The sequence below is a fragment of the Juglans microcarpa x Juglans regia genome, chromosome 5D (assembly GCF_004785595.1).
Source record: "Juglans microcarpa x Juglans regia isolate MS1-56 chromosome 5D, Jm3101_v1.0, whole genome shotgun sequence".
In the NCBI taxonomy this organism is placed as follows: Eukaryota; Viridiplantae; Streptophyta; class Magnoliopsida; order Fagales; family Juglandaceae; genus Juglans; species Juglans microcarpa x Juglans regia.
Window position 1 is genome coordinate 29,980,390 of NC_054602.1, and position 25,645 is coordinate 30,006,034.

At 36.7% G+C, this 25,645-nt stretch overlaps 1 protein-coding gene and 1 pseudogene across 1 annotated transcript; both read left to right on the forward strand.

Moving 5' to 3' along the window:
* Positions 1-25,125, forward strand: LOC121265995 (annotated as a pseudogene).
* On the forward strand, positions 17,248-21,046 carry LOC121265994 (probable pectate lyase 4). The gene is made up of 5 exons (XM_041169680.1): positions 17,248-17,592; positions 18,138-18,489; positions 18,615-18,825; positions 18,935-19,003; positions 20,506-21,046. Exons 1-5 carry the CDS (start codon positions 17,340-17,342, stop codon positions 20,740-20,742), a joined length of 1,122 nt encoding a protein of 373 aa, XP_041025614.1. The 5' UTR covers positions 17,248-17,339; the 3' UTR covers positions 20,743-21,046.
* Positions 25,126-25,645: the final 520 nt, after the last annotated feature.

Here is a 25,645-nt window from a genome sequence, read left to right on the forward strand (position 1 = left end):
GAGAGAGAGAGAGAGAGAGAGAGAGAGAGAGAGAGTTGTTGTGATACGTACCTCAATCTCTATTTATATGAGACATATATTCCCATATGGTTGAGCTTGTCTTTCAGCATGATTCCCCTTGGTCCTTGTTGGAATGCAGACTACTAGAGCTTTAATTTTGTTTGTATGAGAGAGTGATATGTTGGTGGCATTAATGCAATGGGCGAGGAATACCTTTTTGTCACTCTGTTCGCAACGTTTTGGATTTTTTGGTGTTTGGCCCCTTCGCAACTCCTTCCTAACACTTGGAGGATCCTAATATTGTGCTGCATGAAGTGGTGTTAAGTTCTGAAGCCTGCCAGTGAGGAATATCCTGACCTTACCACTAGGGAGTTCCTTTACATTTATGGAGTTCGACACCATGACGGGAATCAATGCAACTTTCATTCCTGGACTAACTATAGAGTGGTACGCTTGGAGTCCCATTATTCTCATGCCAAAAAGTGGTGGCATAAGAGAATTTTTCTTTGTCTCTAGTATAGGCTGGGAGTTTCCTATGAGTGAAACCAGTCGCCAGGAGTTTCCAGTTTGAGCTTTGTGGGGGCATTGTTCCCTAGGATAGTTCCCTTGGCGTGACACATTTTGACGAGGTGAAAGCTTGTCTACAACTGATTTATTCTTGGGTGGAACAAAATTTTGAGGCCATTTGGTTTGATGTTCTTCTCACACAGGCAAACATTGATTAGTTTTTAGTATTACCAAACTGTTCCCATGTTTGTGGGTCATCAATTTTTGAACAAATCGTCTATTCCTCATTGACAGAAAAAGCCTCCTCCTATTCCGGTGGAGTAGAAGGGGAAGAAACATCATCAAGATAGCGAACTGGTTCTTGGCACAGGTGTGGCCCATGGTGGATCAAGCTCTGAACCTGAGGCTTCCATTCCTTCAGGTAGCTCCAAACAAAAGCAATGGGTTTCATCGTCGTTGGGTGGCGGTGGACATGTTCAATAAACTTCATTGATCCTTGACAATTTGGAGGAGATCTTGGATCAAGCAAAGGCTGATCTGGATGTGGTACTGGACATCGAATCCCCTGGGATTAGCCCTCAAAATGCCTCTGAGCCTTCTTGGGCATGTTCGTAATCCTAGCTCGGTGACTGAGGACAGGTTCATCAACGTCCATCGAATCTTGATCGCCTAGTTTAGATTCTCAATTAAAAGGAGGCAGATATTGACGTGGGGTACTACACTTTGAATTTCTTGAGTCCGTACTAGATGGTTTTTAGGGTACCTTTCCTGAGATGCCCTTTAAGGGCATCGGGGGGACTTCTTCGGCACCAAAAGACCATGCTGGGGAGTGTGAGGTTGGTGAGGAGAAGTTATCTCAGTTTGCTTGTGCCGCTCCTTCAAATGATGTAGAGGGTGGGGTTAGCCCCCTGTAATCCATTTCCTCCACAATTTCTGGTGGGGAAACTCTGAAATTCCCATTCAATCCTAGAGGACTATCCCGGATGATCATCCGAGTGTTGACCATAGAGGGGCTAGGTTTCTATACCTTCCTCACTTTTCAGTACTTCGCTTCTTAGGGGTGGAGCTTCTTCACCTACAATTTGGAGGAGACTCCAACCAAGGTCCTTTCTGTTGGGGTTATGTTGGAGTTGTCCCACATCGGTTGTGGAAGGGGTTAGTGGTCAGTGGTCAGTTTATAAGTGTGAGGGAATACCTCACCTCTTGAGTTAGCTTTTGAGGTTGAGAGAGGCCCAAGATCACCTAACATTGGTATCAGAGCCAAGATTTACCAACAGTCTTGGTCCAACAGTCCGCGGGAGAAACGAGTTGCTGCTGCTCCAACCTAGGGCCCTATGTGTGAAAGGGAGATTATTGGGCTTGTCCCACATTGGTTGTGGAAGGGGTTGGTGGTTAGTTTATAAATGTAAGGAAACGCCTCACCTCTTGAGCTATTTTTTTGGGTTGAGAGAGGATCAAGACCACCCAACACTGGTATCAGAGCCAATGTTTACCAACAATCTCGACCCAACAATTTGCAAGAGAAAAGAGTTATTGCTGCTCTAACCTAGGCCCTAATGTGTGAAAGGGAATTAGGATTGTCCCACATCGGTTGTGGAAGGGGCTGATGGTCAATTTATAAGTGTGAGGGAAAGTCTCACCTCTTGAGCTAGCTTTTGGGGTTAATATATGCCCAAAACCACCAAACACTTTCTTCGGGTGATACCAAATGACCTCAGGAGGGCAGATTTGTGGTTTCAGCCTGTGCCACTTTCTTGTCACAAGCTCCCTCAGCCTCATCACATTTTCATAGACTCAAGCGCCTCATGGCTGCCTTTTTCTCAATCATGAGTTAAGAAAATATAGAACTTGAATGGTTAGGTTTTATTTCTCATTCACTTTTAGTTTATGCACTGAAATAGTCATTCCCGACCCGCTATGACTATTCGGGTCTCAAGTGGTCTGGTGTGGAGCTCCCAGCGGTTTTCTGGTGTGACTATACGGTGTCCGTGCGTACATCTATAAAAGTAAACAGGAAATAAATGTGGAGAAAATAAAAGATATAGAAACACATAGATTTATGTGGTTCGATATAATTTCTATATCCATGGGTCGTTTGGGGGGGGGGGGGAGAATCTACTATAATTTGTTTGTTTTACAAGCTCTCATGATTTCTCATCCTCAGTGTATAATGGAGATCGAAGATCTATCTTTTGATAGAGACATTCACTCTGGAACTCTTGTTGCTAGGTTGAACAAGTTGAAGGAGAAGTCGAAGTAGCAGTTTGGTCCTTTCCTTGTATTCTCTGTTCATATTTCCTTTATATCACATCCCCTCTCCTTTATGCCACATTTCATTTTTTCCTTCAATACTCTTTTTACTTCTTCAACTTTTTGTCTATTCATTCATTTTTTCTTTCTTTTCTCTTAATGAGATCCCAATCTAAAGCTGGGTTTAAAAAATTACTTTAAGCTTGGATATTTTTATTTCCTCAAGGAAATTTTTTGAGATACTTTATATCCACTCATTGTACTTTAATTGTCTATCTCATCCAGGAAAAAAATCATTAAAAAAGCATACACATACGTCGATTATAAGATGTCGGTCGACAAACGATAAATCACATTTTTATATTGTTCAAGTGCATGCTACCAGTCAAAGGCTCACATTTTATAATATATAAAAAATATTATAATAAAATATAAAGAGCGGCATGACCATCAATTGTTTGGATTTAGAGAGTGTCTCAATTTATTTTATCTAATTATTATAATTTTTTTAAAATTTTATATAAAATATAATAAATAATTCAACTTTATCAAATTCTAAAATATTTATCAAATTTTAAAATAAAAATATTATTATAATAATATTTATTCAAATGTCAATTTTAATCTCATCTCAATTAATTATCCAAACCTCTAACTATATCAAATTTTTAAGACACAAGCGTGGTAGTGGAACGTTGTATATATAGTGTATCTTCACGGAAAATTATTAGATATTTTTGAAGAAAGGATTATAAAGTAGGAAAACATTACTCCTAGAGGATGTCCACCGATTTCTTGTACCGATTTATTTTTTTATTTAATAGTTAATTAAGTGTTTTTTTTTTAATGAATTTGTGTTTTCTTTTAAATATTTAACGGGTTTAAAAGAGATTTAAAAAAAAAAATTATAGATTCAGGTACATTTGATTAACAAATTCATCTCAATTCATCATTATAACTTTTTAAAATTCTAACATAAAATATAATAAAAAATTTAATTTTTTTAAATTTTAAAATAATAATAATAATATTAAAAATAATATTCTAATAATATTTTATCATTTCAATTTAACTTAATTCAATTCGATTTAGTTAAACATCTGAACACAGCTTAGTCTGTCAAAATTAAGTTTTCTTTTTTCTTTCTAGTTTTATCTTGGCCTGTCCATCAATTATAATCAACGACCTTGATCTATTGATGTTTTTACTAAAAGACAAAGACTTCTAGAAGAAAAATCTTGAAACCTTTATGAAAATCGGCGATGGTGCATTGGTGTGAAAGTCGTTTTTTATTTCTACAATGTTAGAATTAATTATAGTCTATGGTTAGGATTGAAAAATTATATCAACTCATCTCAATATTATTTATTATTATTAATAAATTTTAATTCATAAATTTTATTATTATTCACAGAGCATTTTAACTCACCTCTCAATCAAAAGGGAATTGATCTCCTAACGTGTCTTATAGCTCGCACTTGTATCAATCGTCCCTACGGTGAGAAAGAACCAACTTCTCACAGATAGCAAACCTGCTTATTTGAAGAGGAATGACACAACAGTGCAACCGTCTTTACTTGCCCCTACTTTTACGCTGCATGCTATTGTTTGCCGCACAAAGGTAGACAGACAATGAGTTTTTACATGCTCATTAATGTTTATACCATACACTATTTATGCAATAATTGAGAAAATATATTTATAATTATAAATTATGCAATCTCTACGTAATTATTTTGAAAAAAGTGAATAAAATATGAGATTCACATAAAAAAAATTAAATTTTTTATAATAGATCTTACTATTCTTCAAAGCGACTATATAATATTTACGCAATTCACAATTATATATATAATTACTCAACATAATTACAAATGCACGCGACATTATGTTAACTTAAATGGCTGATTTAGATTTTAACAATCAAAGATTCAAAATATTAGTGTAATTTTGGATTGTTGGCTTTGATGCCCGAAAGCAATGAATTAATACATGGTTTAATTGGAGAAGTTTGAATAACGCATCATGTGGTATATATACTCTCACTTTTACCACGTGTTCATAAGCATATACAATTAAAATCTTAAAATGTATTTTTCTAAGGAATTGTACCATGTTTTTATTTTTTTAGTTTTTCTCTACATGATGCTGTTCGTTCAACATAATCTATGCTAGCTCATGGTGTACAACATGTCAAAATTGGATTACTTATAGTTACACACATCATGTCAAAATTGAGTATAAATGAACAACCTTAGCAGCAACAAATCGGTTGCTTCGTAAACTTCATGATATCTGGCTTGCATGTCGCCTTCACAACCAACGACTATATGAAAAATGATACCCACACAACACATTTCATAACATATTTTAGAACTATATTTTAAGATAATGATATTTTTATAAGGTGATATTATTTTTATAAGTTATTTTATAAAAATACCCCTTATTTAAAATATAATTATTTAAAGTGTTGTAAAAATGTATTGTGTAAATCATTTTTCCGACTATATATATAGATCTTTCTTGCATCGAAACTATTAGACATTGTAAACACGAGATGATCTAATTTATCAGCTAACCTCATTTTCCAAAACATTTTGTGGGTTTAGGACCGTTTATCAGGATCAGATTTTTTTCTCGACCGGGTCTGGAACCCGAGAAACTGGATTCTAGTTTTGGGTTTCGGCCTAGAACAAATTCGGGTAGGAAACTAGGTTGCAAAACCTAGGTACACCTGGTTCGGGTACCAGGTTCTAAACCCAAAACCTTTTTTTTTCTTCCTTCTTCTTTCTTTCTTTCTTTCTTTCTTTTGTTTGAATGTTTTGATGTAGAATTTCCCATTCTATCTAATTCCTTATTTCCTAAAAGAACCCAGAATGTTGTATGTTCTCCTATTGCACTATGATGAAATGCACCTCGGTGATAGTATACTGGTTAGTGGCTAATGGCTTCCAAAAGCAGCAGTTCTGAGTGTTCTAGTAAACGACATATCAGAAAATCCAATCAATCAAAACTGACTTTTTGTGGCCACCCATTTTGGGTTGCACACTTGTATCGAGTAAAAAAAACATAACATGTTTATACACTCATGGAAGAAGCATGAAGTGTATCATTTTCACTGTCTATATTCTATAAGACCTTAACCTAAAAGGTTGAGTAAAAAAGACTTATGATTTTCATTGTTCATTCTTGATCTAAATAAAATTTTCCACATCAAAACATTAACCAAAAAGAAGAAGAGAAAAAAAAAACCAGGTTTTCGACCCGAGCTAACTCGATTTGGGTATATCCATGTTTTCGAATTGGAATCCAGATGAACAGTTCTATGTGGGTTGTATAAAGGAATTAACACTGTTGTTGTCAATGAAGTTTTTCACTCTTTATTGATGTAATGAGACCTGACTTATATATATATAGCTAGGAAAAACTATTTACGGCAATATACATCAATTTGCCTAAAACTATGCAGTAGTTACAGATTTATTAAAATAAATGCAACAGTTACAAGAATATACAGAAATTGATTTGAATGATCTTGCTTGATTGTAGGCAGGATGTGCTTTGCTCAATTTCCCTGATCTTTGTAATCTGTCTTTATACTCCTCCTCAAGATTGAGCTTCCATCAACAAGCCCAATCTTGTTTCTTAAGATTTCGGTTCTTTGTCTTGACAATGGCTTTGTTAGCAGATCAGCCAATTGGTCTTGTGTATGAACATGTCGAATTTGGAGAGAACCATATTGAACCAGATCACGAACAAAATGGAGATCGATTTGTATGTGTTTCATGCGTGAATGTTGGACCGGATTGAAACTTAGATGCATAGCACCAAGATTATCACAAAGTAATAAGGGAGCTGTTTTGAGTGGAAAACCCAGCTCGTGGAGAAGTCCAAGGAGCCACATTGTTTCAGATGTCGCATTTGTAAGGGCTTGATATTCAGCTTCGGTGGTGGATCTCGCAACTGCTCTTTATTTCTTTGAGTTTCATGAAATGAGATTTGGGCCTAAGAAGCTAATATAGGCAGATGTGGAGGTTCGATCATCAAATATTTCCAGCCCAATCAACATCGGAGTATGTGATTAAAGCTAAAGATCCAGTTTTTGTGAGCTATATACCATGGAAGATGGTTTGCTTTAAGTATCGAAGAAGCCTTTTTGTTGCTGTGAAGTGAGTGGTGGTAGGCTTGTGCATGAATTGAGACAACTTATTAACCGCGAATGAAATATCTGGACGCGTTAAGGAAAGGTACTGCAGGCTGCCAACAATCCTTCGAAATTCTGTGCTGTTCGCATTTGCTGTGCCATCAAGTAACTTGAGAGGCTGAGTTGTTGAAAGAGGAGTTGAGACATCTTTGGCACCACTCATGTTGGTATTTGATAGTAACTCTCGAATGTACTTGTGTTGTGAGATAAATAGTCCAGCTTGAGTAGATACAACTTCCACACCAAGAAAAAAATGAAGTAAACCCATATCCTTAGGAGAGAAACGATCTCCCAATTTCTTGATGATTGAAGCCACAAAATTTTTGTTATTTCCTGTAAGCACAAGATCATCGACATACACCAAGAAATAACAGATTATAGAGTCATTTCGATAAATAAACAAAAACGAATCAGCTTTGGAATTTTCAAATCCAAGCTCAAGCAATACATTTTTCAGTGTAGTGTACCAAGCCTTAGGGGCTTGTTTGAGACCATATATTGCATTTTTAAGCCTGCAAACATGATTTGGTTTAGATGAATCTTTGAAACTCGGGGGTTGCACCATGTAAAAATGCATTATTAACGTCCATTTGTCTTAAATCCCAACCATTCGCAATAGCAATAGACAAAACAGTTCGAATGGTGGCTGGTTTAACTACTGGACTGAAGGTCTCTTTGTAATCAAGCTCTGGACGCTAATTATAACCCTTTGCAACTAAGCGGGCTTTGAATCGATCCACTGATCCATCAGGTTTTCTTTTGACCCTAAACACCCACTTGCAGCCCACTGGATTACAGTTCAAAGGAAGTGGTACTAAATCCCAAGTTCCATGCTTCAGGAGAGCTGTAAGCTCACTAAACATAGCATCACGCCACTGTGGTTGAGATAAGGCTCGACTCGCACAAGTTGGTTCAATGGTCTCAGGAAGTGGATGTTTAGACATAGAATGAAGTTGCTTTGGTTTGAAAATTTTGTTCATTGACCGAGTGGTCATTTGGTGAAGACGGGACACAGGTGGGTTTGAGGGAATGTGGGCATTTGGGTTTTGGGAGTTTTCAGTTTGTCCGATTGGTTGCTCAACAGGTGAGGCGTGAGTGCTCAGTGAGTGTGAATCATGCAAACCAGTGTTGGGATTAGAACTAGGAGATAAGGAATTCAAGTGCAATGAATTTTGACCTAGATTTTCAAATGAAATCGGAGAAGAAGAAGAAGAAGAAGAAGAAGGTTTGACGAGATTACCTAAGGAGGATGCGTCGACGGCGGCTACACCTTCCGGAGTCATTGATGCGGGCAGCAGAGCAGACGGTGTTGGCGACGGCACGGGCGTCACCTGGGCATCGAAGAACATAGAGATATTTTGAGATTCGGGTGTGTGGGTTTTCAATTTGGTAGAAGACAGAGTGGGAGTGTTTGGTTCATCAAATAGAACGTGCCTAGAAATGTAAATCTTGTGAGTTTTAAGATCAAGACATTTGTAGGCATTTTGGGTTTGAGAGTACCCGAGAAACACAAAGGGTGAGGATTTTGGTTGCATTTTATGAGTGTTGTAAGGCCGGGTAAGTGGATAACAAAGACACCCAAATTTTCTTAATTTGAGGTAATTTGGTTTTTGACCAAAAAGAGCTTCCAAAGGGGATCGATTTTGAAGAAGAGAAATGAGTTGCCTATTGATTAAATAGCATGCTGTTTGGAAAGCATGAAGCCAATATGAAAAAGGTAGCGATGTGTCATGAAGAAGAGTGAGACTTGTTTCAACAAGATGACGGTGATGACGCTCGGAGATACCATTTTGTTGTAAGGTGTGTGGGGCGATGGTATAGTGACCAATACCAATTACCAATAAAAAAGATTTTAAAACAATGAATTCCCACCATTATCAGAGTACAAATTTTTTATTTTGGTTTGGAAGCGTGGTTCTACAAATTTTTTGAAGTGAGGAAAAATTGTAGACACCTCGGATTTTGTAGCCATTGGATAGAACCACATGTATTTTGTGAAGTGGTCAATCAAAATGAGGTAATAACGAGATCCGTCGATTCCGTTATAATGTGCAGGTCCCCAAACATCAGTGTAAATGAGTTCAAGTGCTGCATGACTTTGAAGACTATTGGTATAAAAAGATTGTTGATGTGCTTTATTGATGGAGCATGAACTACATAATTGAGAAAGATTTTTTTTCTTTGACAATGGGAAAAGAAAATTTTTAACAAGATGATGAACTATTCGGAGAGATGGATGCCCAAGGCACTTGTGCCACCCATCAATTGAGGTCTGCTCATGCACATTAGCAACCATGTTGGAGGAGGGAGACATCATTGATTCCGAAAAAATGTAGACACCATTTTCACATGCTCCTCGAAGTAGAATCGCCCTCGTGATCTTGTCCTTCACAAAGAAATGAAAATGATGAAACTCAACAAAAACGTTGTTTTGTTTGGTAAGATGATGAACGTAAATTAAATTTTTGGAAAGATTTGGAACACAAAGAGTATCACTCAGGATAAAAGTGCGGTTGGGTGAATGTAATTCCAAAGAACCAATGTGTGAGACAGGCAAACCTGAACCATCACCAAGAATCACTTCATCAGTACCATCATATTCATTGTGAATGGACAAATTTTTAAGATCACCCGTTATATTGTGCGAGGCCGCTGAGTCCATGAGCCAAGTTTTGTCTTTGCCATTAGAAGAGGTTACGCAGTTGACTGTGAAATCTTTGGACTGGAGTTGAGGACAGTGCTTTGCGGTATGGCCCATTTGCTAACAAAACTGGCAGCGCGGCGTGTAACGTTTCTGATTGTTGTTGGGCTTCACAAACCCATGGTTGGAGCGACATCCATCATGTTGGTGGCCATTTGATTGGCAGGCTGAGTTTTGACCCTGATTTCAGTAAGGCCCGTTCGGTTTATAAGACTTCTTTGAGAAGTCACCCCCAGATGAAGGATGACTTTTGTTTGTGAAGTTTGCCGTCATCACCATTTGTTGAGTAGCAGCTTCCAGACGCCGAAGGTAAGATTCGTGACCCACTAAGAGATCGTGCAGCTCTTCAAACACCAAGTACTTCTCCCGTGCTCGGATCGATGCAGTTATCTCACGGAAATTAGGCCCTAACCCATTCAAGACATGTAGGGTTAAATCATCATCAGACATTGGATGATCGATGATGGCGATTTCATCCGCCAAACCCTTCACAGCATGCAAAAAGTCAGAAATTGACCTATTTCCACGTTGAATCAAGGTGAGTTCCTCCTTGAGTTGCATAGCCCTTGTTCTTGAACGGCTAGCATATAACGTCTTGAGTTTGTTCCAAGCCTCATGTGATGTTTTTGCCGTGGCTATGAGTGGTGTGATTGTGGGGGGTGTAGAGGCTAGGATGGCATTGAGGATAAGTTTATCCTATCGAACCCAATGAGTTTTGTTGAGATCAGTAGTTGAAGTGCCGACTGGAGGAGGGCAAGAAGATATGCCATTGACATATAGTCAAGCAAATCATAGCCAATAAGGAGTGCTTCAAATTGAGCACGCCATTGAGGAAAGGTAGAGGGTGTTAACTTTTCATTGATTTAGGCAGTGATATTAAGGGCAATAAGTTGTTTATCAGTGCCGGAAATTGTATGGGTATTGAGTGGGATGGATTCTGAGGAGGACGACATATTGGGGATCGGATGCTCTTGAGAGAATGGCTCTTCTGATACCATATAAAGGAATTAATACTGCTGTTGTCAATGAAAATTTTCACTCTTTATTGATGTAATGAGACCTGACTTATATACATAGCTAGGAAAAACTATTTACGGCAATATACATCAATTTGCCTAAAACTATGCAGCAGTTACAGATTTATTAAAATAAATGCAACGGTTACAAGAATATAAAGAAATTGATTTGAATGATCTTGCTTGATTTTAGGCTGGATGTGCCCTGCTCAATTTCCCTGATCTTTGCAATCTGCCTTTATAGGTTGTACTTCTTAGCACCAATGTAATTAAATTGGTCCAACTTAACTAACGGCTTGTTTGGGAGGAGGGAATAGAATGGAAAAATAATATATTTTTTAGAATATCTCATTTTCTCTTATTTAGAAGCCTAAGGGGATATTTGGAGAATGGGATAGGATGATTAATTTATGAATAATAGCAAAATGATTTATGAATAATAATGATCAAATGGTTTGAGTTAAGATGTTTTATTGAGTTTTGAAAAATGAGAAATACAAAATTGAATAAAAATATTATAAAGTTAAAATATTATTAGAATATAATTTTTAAATATAATTTTTGTAATTTTGAAATTTAAAAAAGTTGAATTATTTTTTGTGTTTTGTTTGGAAGTACGAGAAAATTGTAATGATTATATGAAAAAATGAAGATTTGAAATTGATAAGCATTTGTATTTGAGTGATGTTTGTGAAGAAAATAAGATGAAAAATTTTGAGATGAAATGAAACCATATCTATTTTCAAACAACCTCTAAGTCCTTTAAGAAGTTTAGTTAACTTAAATTGAATGGATAGAGGGGAATATTCATTACCGTCATTTCCCTCGTAATCTTATTTTTTATTGCCTCTGAAATTGAATGGAAGATTGATTAAATTACGTACGTCTTCATAAGTTACATGTTAATATATATTTTTTTCACCTCTTCAATTGTAATTTATGTTTTTCTTTTTATATTAACAAATAGAAAGATATAAACTCTATACAAAAAGTTATTATTATTATAATATAAATTCACCTTCTTTAAGATAAATTTTTGGCTCCGGCATGGTCAACAAGCCTAGCCCTCCTTTCATATGTTTTTTCAAAGAGAAATGCTTTAGTCACAAATGGATTATATAAAAGTTAATCCACAAATTGATACAGTACGTCAAATTATAAAATTACTTTTATTATAAAATATATTTAACGGATCAAATGAAATCGCATCAATTTATGAGTTTATATTTATATACTCTTTTTATATATGTCGCATTTCTCGTGTAGGGAGACTACTTTGATGAATCAAAAAAGAATGGTGCCATGAAATGGGGCCATGTTTTCATAGATAATTATGATCATACACGTTCATCTCCATAGGCAGCGTGTGAAATACTTATTTAATGTAAGCTTTCAATTTTGCTTTAGACTTTTCCATTTCATTCATATGATAGATAATTAGCATCATTGAACAACTTTTCAGGAATTGGAGTTTGGTTGCAACTTGTTACGAGTCTGGATAATGGGTCTTGTAATTAGGATTTTCCTGTATATAATGTGTTTGCTAATTTCTAAATTAACACTGTTAGCATCTTTTGGAAAAGTGTTATCCTTACATATATATTTTACAAAAATAAATTTATAAACTGACGTGTTTTTATGCAATCCGTTAGATTTACTTTGTAACAAAAAGTATTTTACAATCTGATGTATTATATTAACATACATAAGTTTGTAAACTTCATTTTATATAAATCATGTATAAATCAAACATTTCTCTTTTTTTTTTTTTTTTTGAATAAAACCTCATATATCTTCATTTCATTCAACTATAATAAAGTATTACACTTCTATCAAACTGTAGAACAGAAAACACATCATCTGGATAATCCTCCATCCACACTATTTCCTCTCCTAAATCAATTGCTTTTTTAGCTAAACTATGTGCCACTTGATTGCCTTCCCTATATATGTGTTGTATTTTCCATCTGTTTGTACATGTAAAAAACTGCTTTAGATCTTCTATCATTTGTCCATACCAAACCCAACTCTCTTCTGATCTATTTACAACATTTATTACAGTCAAAGCATCACCTTCAAAGATTACATTTGTAAATCTAAGCTCAGTACACAACTCAACAGCTCGCCACAAAGCATGAACCTTTGCAACTATTGGACTACAGACATTTCCTTTTGGCATCCTGAGAGAAACAAGTACCACACCTTCCTCATCCCTTATCACTATGCCGGCTCCCATCGTCATAGTTTTCTGGTTGAAAGCCGCATCCCAATTCACTTTAACTTCATCAACTCCAAGCTTCTTCCATCTCACCTCTCTATTTCCCATTACTCCAATTGACCTTCTTTGTCCACAACTGATTTCCTGAGCTTCCCTGTATACTTCAATGGCCTTGCTTATAACTCTTTTTGGTCCTGTGAATTTTTCTTCAAAGACCACCTTGTTCCTTCGTAACCATATATGCCTCATTGTGACAGAAACCAGTTCAATATTCCTTTGATTTAACTGCTGCACCATTCTGCTCCATGTTACACAAAATTCCTCCTCATTACTACACCACTTCTGGACAGGACTCTTCCCCTCAGCCCACACATCACTTGTAGCACCACAACTCCATATAGCATGACCCACTGTTTCAATTTCTCTGACACAGATAGGGCATAAGGCATCCTCAACCATTTTCCTCTTGGCTAGATTTTGTTTAGTAGGGAGGTAATCATCTATAGCTTTCCACATGAAGTTTTTCACCGCTGCAGGGGCATCCATCTTCCATATAGCCTTCCATCCCACTCCACCATTTTTTATGCTAGAGGATTCACCTTTACACCTTCTTTTTAGTTCCATATCCAAGTGATAGGCACTTCGAACTGAGAAAATCCCAGTATTTGTGAAACCCCAAATTTGTTTATTACTGCCACCCTTTCTATTGATGGGAATTGATCTCACAATCTTAACCTCTTCTTTTCCCAATATAGCTTCTAACACTTCCTCCTGCCATTGTCCCTTATCTATGAACTCTTCTATCTTAGCCATTTCATCTAATATCTGCACAGGAGCTTGTGATGGGCGCTAAGAAGTCCAAGAAGGTATTCATTTGTCTTTTCATACCCTAATTTGTTTCCCATTCCCTACCCTTCAAATCCCCCCTTCTTTAACCAGCCTTAAAGAACTCCACAATCCCCTCCACATAATAGAAGGACACCATCTAAGTTTTGAGGACAATAGATCCTCTTCCTTAAAAATATTTTTCTTTTAGAATTTAGGTGAGAGAAACCCTGAGTTAGTCAAGATTCTCCAACATTGTTTAGCCAACATAGTTGTGTTAAAACTGTCCATATCCCTAAATCCCAAACCACTTGCTTGTTTTGATGCCCCCATCTTTTCCCAGCTTCTCCAATGTGTCTTTCTTTCATTTTGTGTGTGGCCCCGCCAAAACATTACCATCATAGCAGAGATCTCCTTGCACAATCTCTTAGGTAGTCGAAAAGCACTCATATTGTATGTAGGAATAGCTTGAATAACAACTTTTAGAAGTACCTCTTTCCCAGCTTGTGATAAAAACTGATTTTTCCAACTACTCAATCTTTGCCAGATCCTCTCTTTGATCCCTCTAAATGCATTTTATTTTGACCTACCAACCATTGTAGGCAGACCCAAATGCGTCTCACTATCACTGCACAATCTAGCTCCCACCACTTCCAATAACTGCTTCTTCACCTCCTTTTTTGTATTTCCACTAAAGAAAATTGAAGTTTTCTGGTTATTCAAGCATTGACTAGAAGCTGCCTCATATGTTTCCAAAATCCCCTTCATCTTCATCCAGTCACTCACACTTGCCTTGGAAAACAGAATGCAATCATCTGCGAACATCAAATGGGTCACAGATGTTCCTCCTCTAGTAAATGTAGCCCCTTTTAACTCCCTTATTTCCTTAGCTGCATCAATCATACTGCTTAGTCCCTTAGCACATAAAACAAACAGGAAAGGGGACAAGAGATCCCCTTGCCTCAAACCCCGTGAAGGCACAAAAGACTCACCTACTCTCCCATTCACTAGAGTAGAATATGATACCGTAGAAACAACAGCCATAATCCACCTCACCCACTGATCACATAAACTCATTCTTCTCATTATTGTTTCCAAATAAATCCACTCAATACGATTATAGGCCTTTGACATGTCTAACTAGACTGTCATGCTTCCCACCCTACCTTTGTGCCTATTCCTCATCGAGTGTAACAGTTCATAAGCTATCAAAGTATTATCAGATATCAGTCTTCCTCTAATGAAAGCACTCTATTGATCAGATATGATTTCTGGCAGGATCATCTTCAACCTATTTGCTAATGTCTTGGCCACAATTTTACACAGAACATTACACAGACTTATAGGTCGAAAATCACTAACTGTGACAGGTTCCTTAACCTTAGGAATTAAGGCTATAAGGGTCTGATTAATTAACCTCAAGTCACTGCCTTCTCTCAAAAACTCCAATATAGCCAAAAACACATTCTCTCCTACTACATGCCAGTATTTCTGGTAAAAACACGCTCCAAATCCATCCACTCCTAGAGATTTGTAAGGCCCCATCTAAAACACAGCTGATTTCACCTCTTCCCTTGTGAAATCTCTTGTTAAAAGTCCATTCATCTCACTACTCACCCTAGGTTTAATAAACTGAGTTCCAGCTTCAATCTTCTCCACAGATGGACCACTTGAGAATAAGACTTTTTCAAAGTGTCTCTTAAAAGCTCCTTCAATACCTTCTTGATCCTTCAAAATTCTGCTAGATAAATCAGAAATCTGAATAATCCTACTTTTTCTCCTCCTTTGACTTGCACAGGTATGAAAGTATTCTTTTAAATTTTATTAGTTAGGAAAGTGGGAATCAAGAATGTATATTTATTCACTATTCTTTTAAAAAGATTGTATTTTATAACACTTAAAGCATTGGCATCAATAATTCTAATTAAATTTTAGCTAAAGATGACATCTTGGTTATTTTACATAATTTAGTTGCTATGTATCCCACATTGAATTATCTGAAAACTTGATTAAAATATTAAAATAATATACTTTTTTGTATTTCTCTGTTATATTATTTTTAATCAAATATCTATGAATTAGGTTTCTATGATTACATTTCAATTTATCCAAACTAAAATGTAAATTAATATTCATTGAAAGCAAAATCAAGTATCAGATACAGGGGCAACTAATCAATGCCAAATGAGGCCTTAGGCGAGAATTTTAAAAAAGATTTTTTTTATTATAATAACTAAATATTTTATTTAAAATGTTTTGAAAATTATTTAAAACTAATTATTCTAACCTTGTTAAATAAAAGAATTATTTATCAACTTTTGTACATTTTTCTAAATTTACCACTAAAACAATCATCCAAAATAAATAATTCTCATAAGATTTTATTTCAATTGTCCCAAAATATAATTTTTCTTTTTACAATACCATAAATAAAGAGCTAAATACATAATATTCCATATTTACCTTTTAATTCTCAACTCATCTCAAGACCAGACCAAGCCAAGTGTTCGGCGGCAAATGATAGGAGCATACACATGACCTTTGGATTCTTATATATTTTAAAGTTGAAAATCGTTACAGATATAAAGAGACTATATAAATAAGGGAGCAGCTACAGGCCGGTTGGATGAGCTTTTGAGTTTTACACCCACTAATAAGAATTCGACACGTAGCAAGTTCACTAAGTTGAACAATAGGAATGCATGCATGCATTCCATTCATTATGCCATCTTCCCTCCAAAAGACCCGATTCTCCTCTGTGGCCTTCCCTCCAAGCCCCCCACCCCCAAAAAAAAACCCGATCTCCCCCCACCCCTCCTCGTCACTCGTCGTCCCCCTTCCCAGAGTTGCTTTTCGTCGCTCGTAATTTCTGTAAGTAATGAAAATATTGCATAGTTATGATGATTTTAGGGCTGGGTTGGGTGTATTTGTTGCTCTGTAATGACAGTGGCTAAAGCTATAGTTGTCATAGTTGATGCCAACGTGGGTATATTTGCTCTATATTTGCAGTTGTGGGTGTATTTGCTTTGTATTGCAAGGAAAATACAGCCCATGCTACTGGTTCGATAGAGCTCTAATGAGGTTTTCGACAAGTTGAGACCACTGGATTGAGATAATGGAGATCTTCGGAGTTGAGAAGAGGGAGATTTTTGGTGAGAAGAGGGAGATTTGTGGGAGAGAAGACGATGAATTGAGAATGGGGTTTACATTGGACTCATACTTATCGTAAAGTCTCATGAGATTATTACATGTTTTAATTTTATTGTGAGGTGTAAAATAAACAAAGTCACCCATCTTATTTGAAGCTTTTCTCTATAAATAAACCTATAAATTGATATGATTTTATAAAATTTGTTAAATTTATTTTTTAATAAAAATAATTTTAAAATCTAAAATATGGTTTCTAAATTTATTTTTATGTAATTAAAGTATTTTTCTTTAAAGTTCGTGTTAAAAATGATGCGATGTTCATGTCGGCAGCAAACGAATAATACCCCACACTAGAAGTGTTGGTCGTTATCCAATATCATTCAAGACAGTAACAACGCAGAGAGAGAGAGAGAGAGCTTTCGGTTCAGTTTCAAGTTTCAACTAATCTAGAAACGACTGCAATTAATGGGGAACGCCAACGGCCATTCCCATACACACCGTTACGGCTCCAACGCTCCGTCTCGGTCTAAATATAGTCCGACCAATCACTCTGCACAAATCCCCAGCTCCACTACTCCCCACGCCAACAACATGGTCTGTTTACCTTATGCTCACGTCGACTCCAGCCTCCGTGCCCTCGCTGGCCAAGCTGAGGGCTTCGGCCGCCTCGCCATCGGTGGGCTCCACGGTCCGCTTTACCACGTTACCACCTTAGCAGGTCATCTTCATCCCTCTCTTTACTTGTCTGATCGGGTATGTTATGCCTACTTTCCTTTTTATTTTTTTGCATGAAATTCGGATTCTGGCACTGGGATGGTGTTTTTAGATTTGATAAGCTTAACTGCTGGGTAGTTATTCGGATATTCTGATATTTTTTATAATTTAGTAATCTTGTGCTTTATCTAAGTTTCTTCTTGCTTGTTTAATTTCTAACTAGTTCGTTCCTGATGATGTAAATTGCTTGAAGATAAAAAATTTGCGGGTTCTTCAAATTGATTGCGTTGTTTTGAGATTTTGCTCATGGAAATAACGAAATGCTTGTGATTAGTTGTCTGCACATTTTTTGTTTTTAGCAAATGTTGAATTCGACAAGTGAAATTAAGGTACATTCGATTTGGTATTCCCTAACCAGATTATTCACAATTTGCAAAGTTACCGGTCATTGCCTTGTGAAAGTCTTCACTATGAGGGTCCTTCTAGAGTTTCCCTATAATATTCGTTTGATGTGTTCTGCTAATTTAACATATATTTCCATTTGTGTAGATGATGGGCCAGGATCACTTCGCCAAGGATGTCGTAGCAAAGAGCCACTTTGGATTGTCTTTGAAGTTTCGGGCACCATTCACCTCTCTTCTTACTTGGCTGTGTCGTCTTATAAGACCATTGATGGCCGGGGCCAAAGGGTTAAATTCACAGGGAAGGGATTGAGGCTGAAGGAATGTGAACATGTAATTATATGCAATCTGGAGTTTGAAGGCGGTAAGGGTCCTGATGCTGATGGTATTCAAATAAAGCCTAATTCAAAACATATATGGATTGATCGCTGCAGCCTCCGTGACTACGATGATGGACTTATTGACATCACCCGAAAGAGCACAAATATTACTGTTTCTAGGTACGATCAAGCACTTGTTTCCAAAACAAAGATAACAAAAAAAAAAAAAGAAAAAAAGAAAAAAGAAAAAAATTGTTGTAAAATGAATAATAATAATAATACATGTCTTCAAACATTGGCTTCAGGTGTCACTTTTCACAGCATAACAAGACAATGCTCATTGGGGCAGACCCTTCTCATATTGACGACAGATCCATCTGTGTGACCATCCACCATTGCTTTTTTGATGGGACCAGACAGCGGCATCCTAGAGTTAGATTTGCCAAAGTACATCTGTACAACAATTATACCAAAAACTGGGGCATTTATGCTGTTTGTGCCAGTGTAGAATCACAGGTGCACTTTTATAGCAAATTATAATATCTGTTAGTTTGAATATTGAAGGTTTTAATATGTTTCATCGTCTAGGAGATTAAAGATCCTGTGATCTGTATTTTGGTACCAGATATATTCCCAATGCAATATATATGAAGCAGGGCAGAAGAAGGTGGCATTTAAATATCTCACAGAGAAGGTATATGCCCTTGTTTTGTTTTGAACCCAGTACATTTCAGAATTCAGCTTATCATTTAGAATTTTTGGTTTTAATTAATTAGGGGATCAATTGATGTGAGCGTTGGTGTGTTTGCACATATAGAATTTTTGGTTTTAATTCAGCTCTTTGATCATATTTTTTTGAAATGGACAAAAGAAAAAAAAAAGCAACAAAAATGCCTTAGTTGGGAACTATGTATGATAAATTAAGACACTTACACCAATTAGATACACTTTTGCACTGAGATTAGAGATAGATATGCATGCCACTGGCATTTCTATTTTGAATTCATGTCCATTGCCAATGCATCTTTTTTCATCTATTCTAACTTTCAGTGTTTTTTTCCTCTCTCTCTTCTCACTCACAGCCTTCCTAATGTGCTGTAGGAACAATGACTCTATTTATGCAAGTTAAGAAAGTTTGGCTTTGTCCCTATATGAATGACTATATAGAAGTATCACACAAGCTTTCTTGCCCTCTTTTTCGATTCCTTTTCCATCTGAAAATGCATGTCATTCAAAAGTCCCTTTAGCCCTTTGTATCAATCGGTGAGATTAAGAATCTAGGTTTCTAGAAACCATATAGCACCCTATCCTTCAAACAAGGAAATAATACAGAAAAGAGCAATAGATCCAATGAGGAGGCCCTCGATGCCTGTAGGAGGGAATAATAGAAAGAAAATATCTCTGAGAGAAGAGGCCACCTAATAGCAACGAAATAGATAATAGATGGACTCCTGCACTTTATTCAAATTTGAGCATAATGCTTTCTCATTTATATGAGCATGTGACTGTAAGTCCTCTTTTCAAACATTTTGAAAGAGACTCCCGAGGCCTGACTTAACCAAGCATATTAAAGACACTCTTACAGTTTATACCTTTGCTGTTGAAGTCAAGTTTCAAGCATGCAAGCAATTTTGGCATCCTCCCATGACAAATCCCATGTAGTCAATTTTGTGACCACGTAAATCATTTGTATCAACAATAGGAGTACATTTTCAGACAAATTCTTGAGAATAATTAAAAATAGGAATACATTGTCAGACAAATACTGGGGGTGGCTGTTCCCTGCTTTCATCGACTGGACAGTTGCCATTATCAATTAGAGATGATAGTGTGTTGATACTGCAAAACATTTATGCTGCTTGACTAGACAATGGAGGAAGCATGACATCATCAGTCATCTGATACTCTTTTAACTGTTGATAATCCATAGTTTGAAAGTGCTGTCCATATTACAAAGTTTTTGCTTTTCAAGTCACTCAGCTAGATGCCATGAAAGAGTGGTCAAAGTTATGGCTAATACGTTATGCAGGCTTAACAACTCGTTAGGCCTCAGTCAATCTTCTGAAATCGTTAAATTTACTGGAAATGTGTGAATTTGTCTATAACCAACGGTCCAACATATTTATCAAAATCTTAACGGTGGAGCTGTTATTTTCATACTGATATTGAAATTGGTTATTTGTGGCATCTCTGTAGGCATCTGACAAGGCAGAGGCAATGACTGGCTGCATAAGTTCCGAAGGGGACTTGTTCGTGAGTGGAACTCAAGCAGGGTTGATGACCAAGAGTGCTGACCACTGCATGTTTCATCCAAGTGAATACTACCCCACTTGGACAGTGGAACCTCCGACTGCTGATCTTAAGCACGTTCTCCAACATTGCACTGGATGGCAGAATGTTCCGCGACCAGCAGATCAGAAGGTGGATTCTTAGTTGCATGGAGTGATGGTTTAGTAGCTAAGCAGCCTAATTCTACATGTATAATCTGTAATCTTGACCTTGATATTTGCTATGGTGTGTGCCTTCCTCTTGGTGAAATGTAATCATTTATATATAATCTTATTTGTATTTTTCAGCTCTTATATTTCGCTGTTTATTAATTTTTTTGTTAGTTAATGTTTCAGTATGCTTGGTCCTGTTTTGAACTTATTATCTCTGCCCATGTCATTGAAACTGAAAAGAAAATTAGCTGTTGAAATATCAATTTGATCAAAAGAGTTCAAAAATTTTCATTGAAGTGTAGTTTGTCCCTGCAAATATTTTATGTAGCCTCTTATAGATTTGTATCCATATTTGAAAGTTTTACATACTGACATTGTGGTTTAGCTTCCAATATGATGGAGTTGAAACAAATGAAAAGAAATGGGAAAGAATTTAAGGCTCACCTCCCCTCCCATGCATTGATCAGCCTGATCGCAGATATTAGTGCTAAATACATAATATTCTTTATTTACCTTTTTAATCAATTCATCTCAAGATCGAGCCAAGTGCTTGACGGCAGAAGCATACACATGGCCTTTGGATTCTTATATATTTTAAAGTTTGAGTTGAAAAATGATGTGACGTTCATGTCGGTATTAAACAAATAATACCTCACACTTGAAGTGTCGGTCGTTATCCATGCAAGACTGTAACAAGAGAGCGAGCTTTCAGTTTAAGTTTAGAAACGACTGCAATTAATGGGTAACACCAACGGCCATTCCCAAACACACCGTTACGGCTCCAACGCTCCGCCTGCGTTTAAATATAGTCCGTCCAAGCACTCAGAACAAATCCCCAGCTCCACTACTCCCCATGCCAACAACATGGTCTCTTTGCCTTACGCTCACGTCGACTTCAGCCTCGGTGCCCTCGCCGGCCAAGCTGAGGGCTTCGGCCGCCTCGCCATCGGTGGGCTCCACGGTCCCCTTTACCACGTTACTTCCTTAGCAGGTCATCTTCATCCCTCTCTTTACTTGTCTGCTCGTGTATGTTATGCCTACTTTCCTTTTTATTTTTTTGCATGAAATTCGGATTCTGGCACTGGGATGGCGTTTTTAGATTTCATAAGCTTTTAACTGCTTAGTAGTTATTAGGATATTCTGATATTTTTTATGGTTTAGTAATCTTGTGTGGTTTATCTAAGTTTCTTCTTGCTTGTTTAATTTGTAACTAGTTCGTTCCTGATGATGCAAATTGCTTGAAGATCAAATGTTTGCGGGTTCTTCAAATTGATTGCGTTGTTTTGAGATTTTGCTCATTGAAATAACAAAATGCTTTTGATTCGTTGTCTGCACATTTTTTGTTTTTAGCAAATGTCGAATTCTGCAAGTGTAATTAAGGTACATTCGATTTGGTATTCCCTAACCAAACCAGATTATTCACAATTTGCAAAATTTACTGGTCATTGCCTTGTGAACATCTTCACTATGAAGGTCCTTCTAGAGTTTCCCTATAATATTCGTTTGATGTGTGATGCTAATTTAACATATTTTTCAATTTGTGTAGATGATGGGCCAGGATCACTTTGCCAAGGATGTTGTAGCAAAGAGCCACTATGTATTGTCTTTGAAGTTTCGGGCACCATTCATCTCTCTTCTTACTTGGCTGTGTCGTCTTGTAAGACCATTGATGGCCGGGGCCAAAGGGTTAAATTCACAGGGAAGGGTTTGCGGCTGAAGGAATGTGAACATGTAATTATATGCAATCTGGTGTTTGAAGGCGGTAAGGGTCCTGATGCTGATGGTATTCAAATAAAGCCTAATTCAAAACATATATGGATAGATCGCTGCAGCCTCCGTGACTACGATGATGGACTTATAGACATCACACGAAAGAGCACAGATATTACTGTTTCTCGGTAAGATCAAGTCCTTGTTTAGAAAACTAAGATCACAAAAAAAAAAAAAAAAAAAAAAAAAAAAAAAAAAGTGCTAAAATGAATAATAATAATAATACGTCTTCAAACATTGGCTTCAGGTGTCACTTTCACAGCATAACAAGACAATGCTCATGGGGGCAGACCCTTCTCATATTGACGGCAGATGCATCCGTGTGACCATCCACCATTGCTTTTTTGATGGGACCAGACATCAGCATCCTAGAGTTAGATTTGCAAAAGTACAATTGTACAACGATTATACCAAAAACTGGGGCATTTATGCTGTTTATGCCAGTGTAGAATCACAGGTGCTAATTTTATAGCAAATTCTAATATCTGTTAGTTTTAATATTGAAGGTTTTAATATGTTTCCTAGTCTAGGTGATTAAAGATCTTGTAATCTATATTTTGATACCAGATATATTCCCAATGATATATGAAGCAGGGCAGAAGAAGATGGCATTTAAATGTCTCACAGAGAAGGTATGTGCCCTCGCTCTGTTTTCAACCAGTACATTTCTGAATTCTGCCAATCATTTAGAATTTTTGGTTTTAATTAATTTGGGGATCAATTGAAGTGTGCGTAAGTGTGTTTGCACATATAGAATTTTTGGTTTTAATTCAGCTCTTTGACCATATTTTTATTTGAAATGGAAAAAAGAAAAAAAAAAAAGCAACAAAAAGGCCTTAGTTGGGAACTATGTATGATAAATTAAGACACTTCACACCAATTAGATACACTTTTACACTGAGATTAGAGATTGATATGCACATCATTGGCATTTCTATTTTGAATTTCATATCCATTTCCAACGTGTCTGCATGTTTTCATCTATCCTAACCTTCAGTGTTTTTCTCTCTCTCACTCACAGCCTTTCTTTTGTGCTGTAGGAACAGTGACTCTAATTTTGCAAGTTAACAAAGTTTGGCTTTGTCCCTACATGAATGACTATATTGAAGTATCAATCAAGCTTTCTTGCCCTCTTTTTCATTTCCTTTTCCATCCGAAAATGGATGTCGTTCAAAAGTCCCTTTAGCCCTTCATATAAAATGGTGAGAATAAGAATCTAGGTTTCTAGAAACCATATAGTACCTAATCCTTGGAACAAGGAAATAATACAGAAAAGAGCAATAGATCCAATGAGGAAGCCCTCGATGCCTGTAGGACGGAATAATAGAAAGAAGATATCTCTGAGAGAAGAGTCCACCTAATAGCAACGAAATAGACGAGAGACTCCTGCACTCGATTCAAATTTGAGCATATTGCTTTCTCATTTATAAAAGTGTGCGACTGTAAGTAATCTTTTCTAGCATTATGAAAGAGGACTCCCAAGTCCTGACTTAATTAAGCATTATTAAAGAGACTCTTACAGTTCATACCTTTACTGTTGAAGTTGAGTTTTAAGCATGCTAGCAATTTTGGCATCCTCCCATGATAAAAGAAGACAAGTCCCGTGTAGTTAATTTTGCGACCGCCCGCATAAATCTTTTATATCAACAATAGGAATACATTGTCAGACAACTTGAGATCATTGAAAATAGGAATCTTGATTGGGACATTGCCAAAAGCACAGCTAATATGCATTAATATTTATAATGGGGGTGGCTGTTTCCTGCTTTCATTGACTGGACAATTGTCATTATGAATCCGTGATGATACTGCAAAACATTTATGCTCCTTGACTAGTCAATGGAGGAAGCATGACATCATCTGATACTCTTTTAACTGTCATAATCCATAGTTTAATAGTGCTGTCCATATTACAAAGTTTTGCTTGTCAAGACATTCAGCTAGATGCCATAAAAGAGTGGTCGAAATTATGTCTAACACATTATGCAGGCTTAACAAGTTCTTAAGCCTCCGTCAATCCTCTGAAATCGTTAAATTTACTGGAAGCATGTGAATTTTTCTATAACCAACATATTTTTCAAGCTCCAACGGTGGAGCTGTTTTTTTCATAATGAGATTGAAATTGGTTATTTGTGACATCTCTCTAGGCATCTGACAAGGAGAAAGCAATGACTGGCTGCATAAGGTCTGAAGGGGACTTGTTCGTGAGTGGAACTCAAGTGGGGTTGATGACTGAGAGTTCTGACCGCAGCATGTTTCATCCAAGTGAATACTACCCCACTTGGACAGTGGAACCTCCCAGTGGTGATCTTAAGCACGTTCTCCAACATTGCCCTGGATGGCAGAGTGTTCTGCTACCAGCAGATCAGAAGGTGGATTCTTAGCTGCATGGAGTGATGGGTTAGTAGCTAAGCAGCCTAATTTATATGTATAATATGTAATCTAGACCTTGATGTTCACTATAGTTTGTCAGGTCTTAAATTTTGCTGCTCCTTAATCTTTTTGTTAGTAAATGTTCTGGTATGCTTGGTCTGTTTTGAACTTATATCTCTGCCGAAAAGAAAATTAGCTGTTGAAATAGCAATTCGATCACAAGGGTTAAAAATTCTCATGCATTGAAGTGTTGTTTGTGTCCCTGCGAGTATTTTATGTTGCCTCTTATATATTTGTAACCATATAATACGACAAATTTCAAAGTTAACACACTGACATTGTGGTTTAGCTTCCAATATGATGGAATTTAAACAAATGAAAAGAAATGGGAAAGAATTTGAGGAGAACCTCCTCTTCCAAGAATTTCAAGTGAAATGAAGTAGTTACTATTCTTTGCCAAACGGGATTGACTGTTTTGTTGTTTTTAACACGTGCGTCAGCATTTATGATCAGATTATAACGGTGACAAAAATTACTAACATGAACAAGCCTGTGTGTGTGGTTGAGTCTTTAGTTAAGCTCCAGCCCCTATTTGATCAAATAATAGACAATAAACTAAAAACCATAAACTAGGTCCATGGAGGTGAAAGGAGAATTTTGAGGAAGGTCCGTCTCCTCTGGATTAGAAAAAGACTAATCACTTTGGTATTCTATTTTTTCCCATTCAAAGTCAAAACAAATATAAAAAGGGA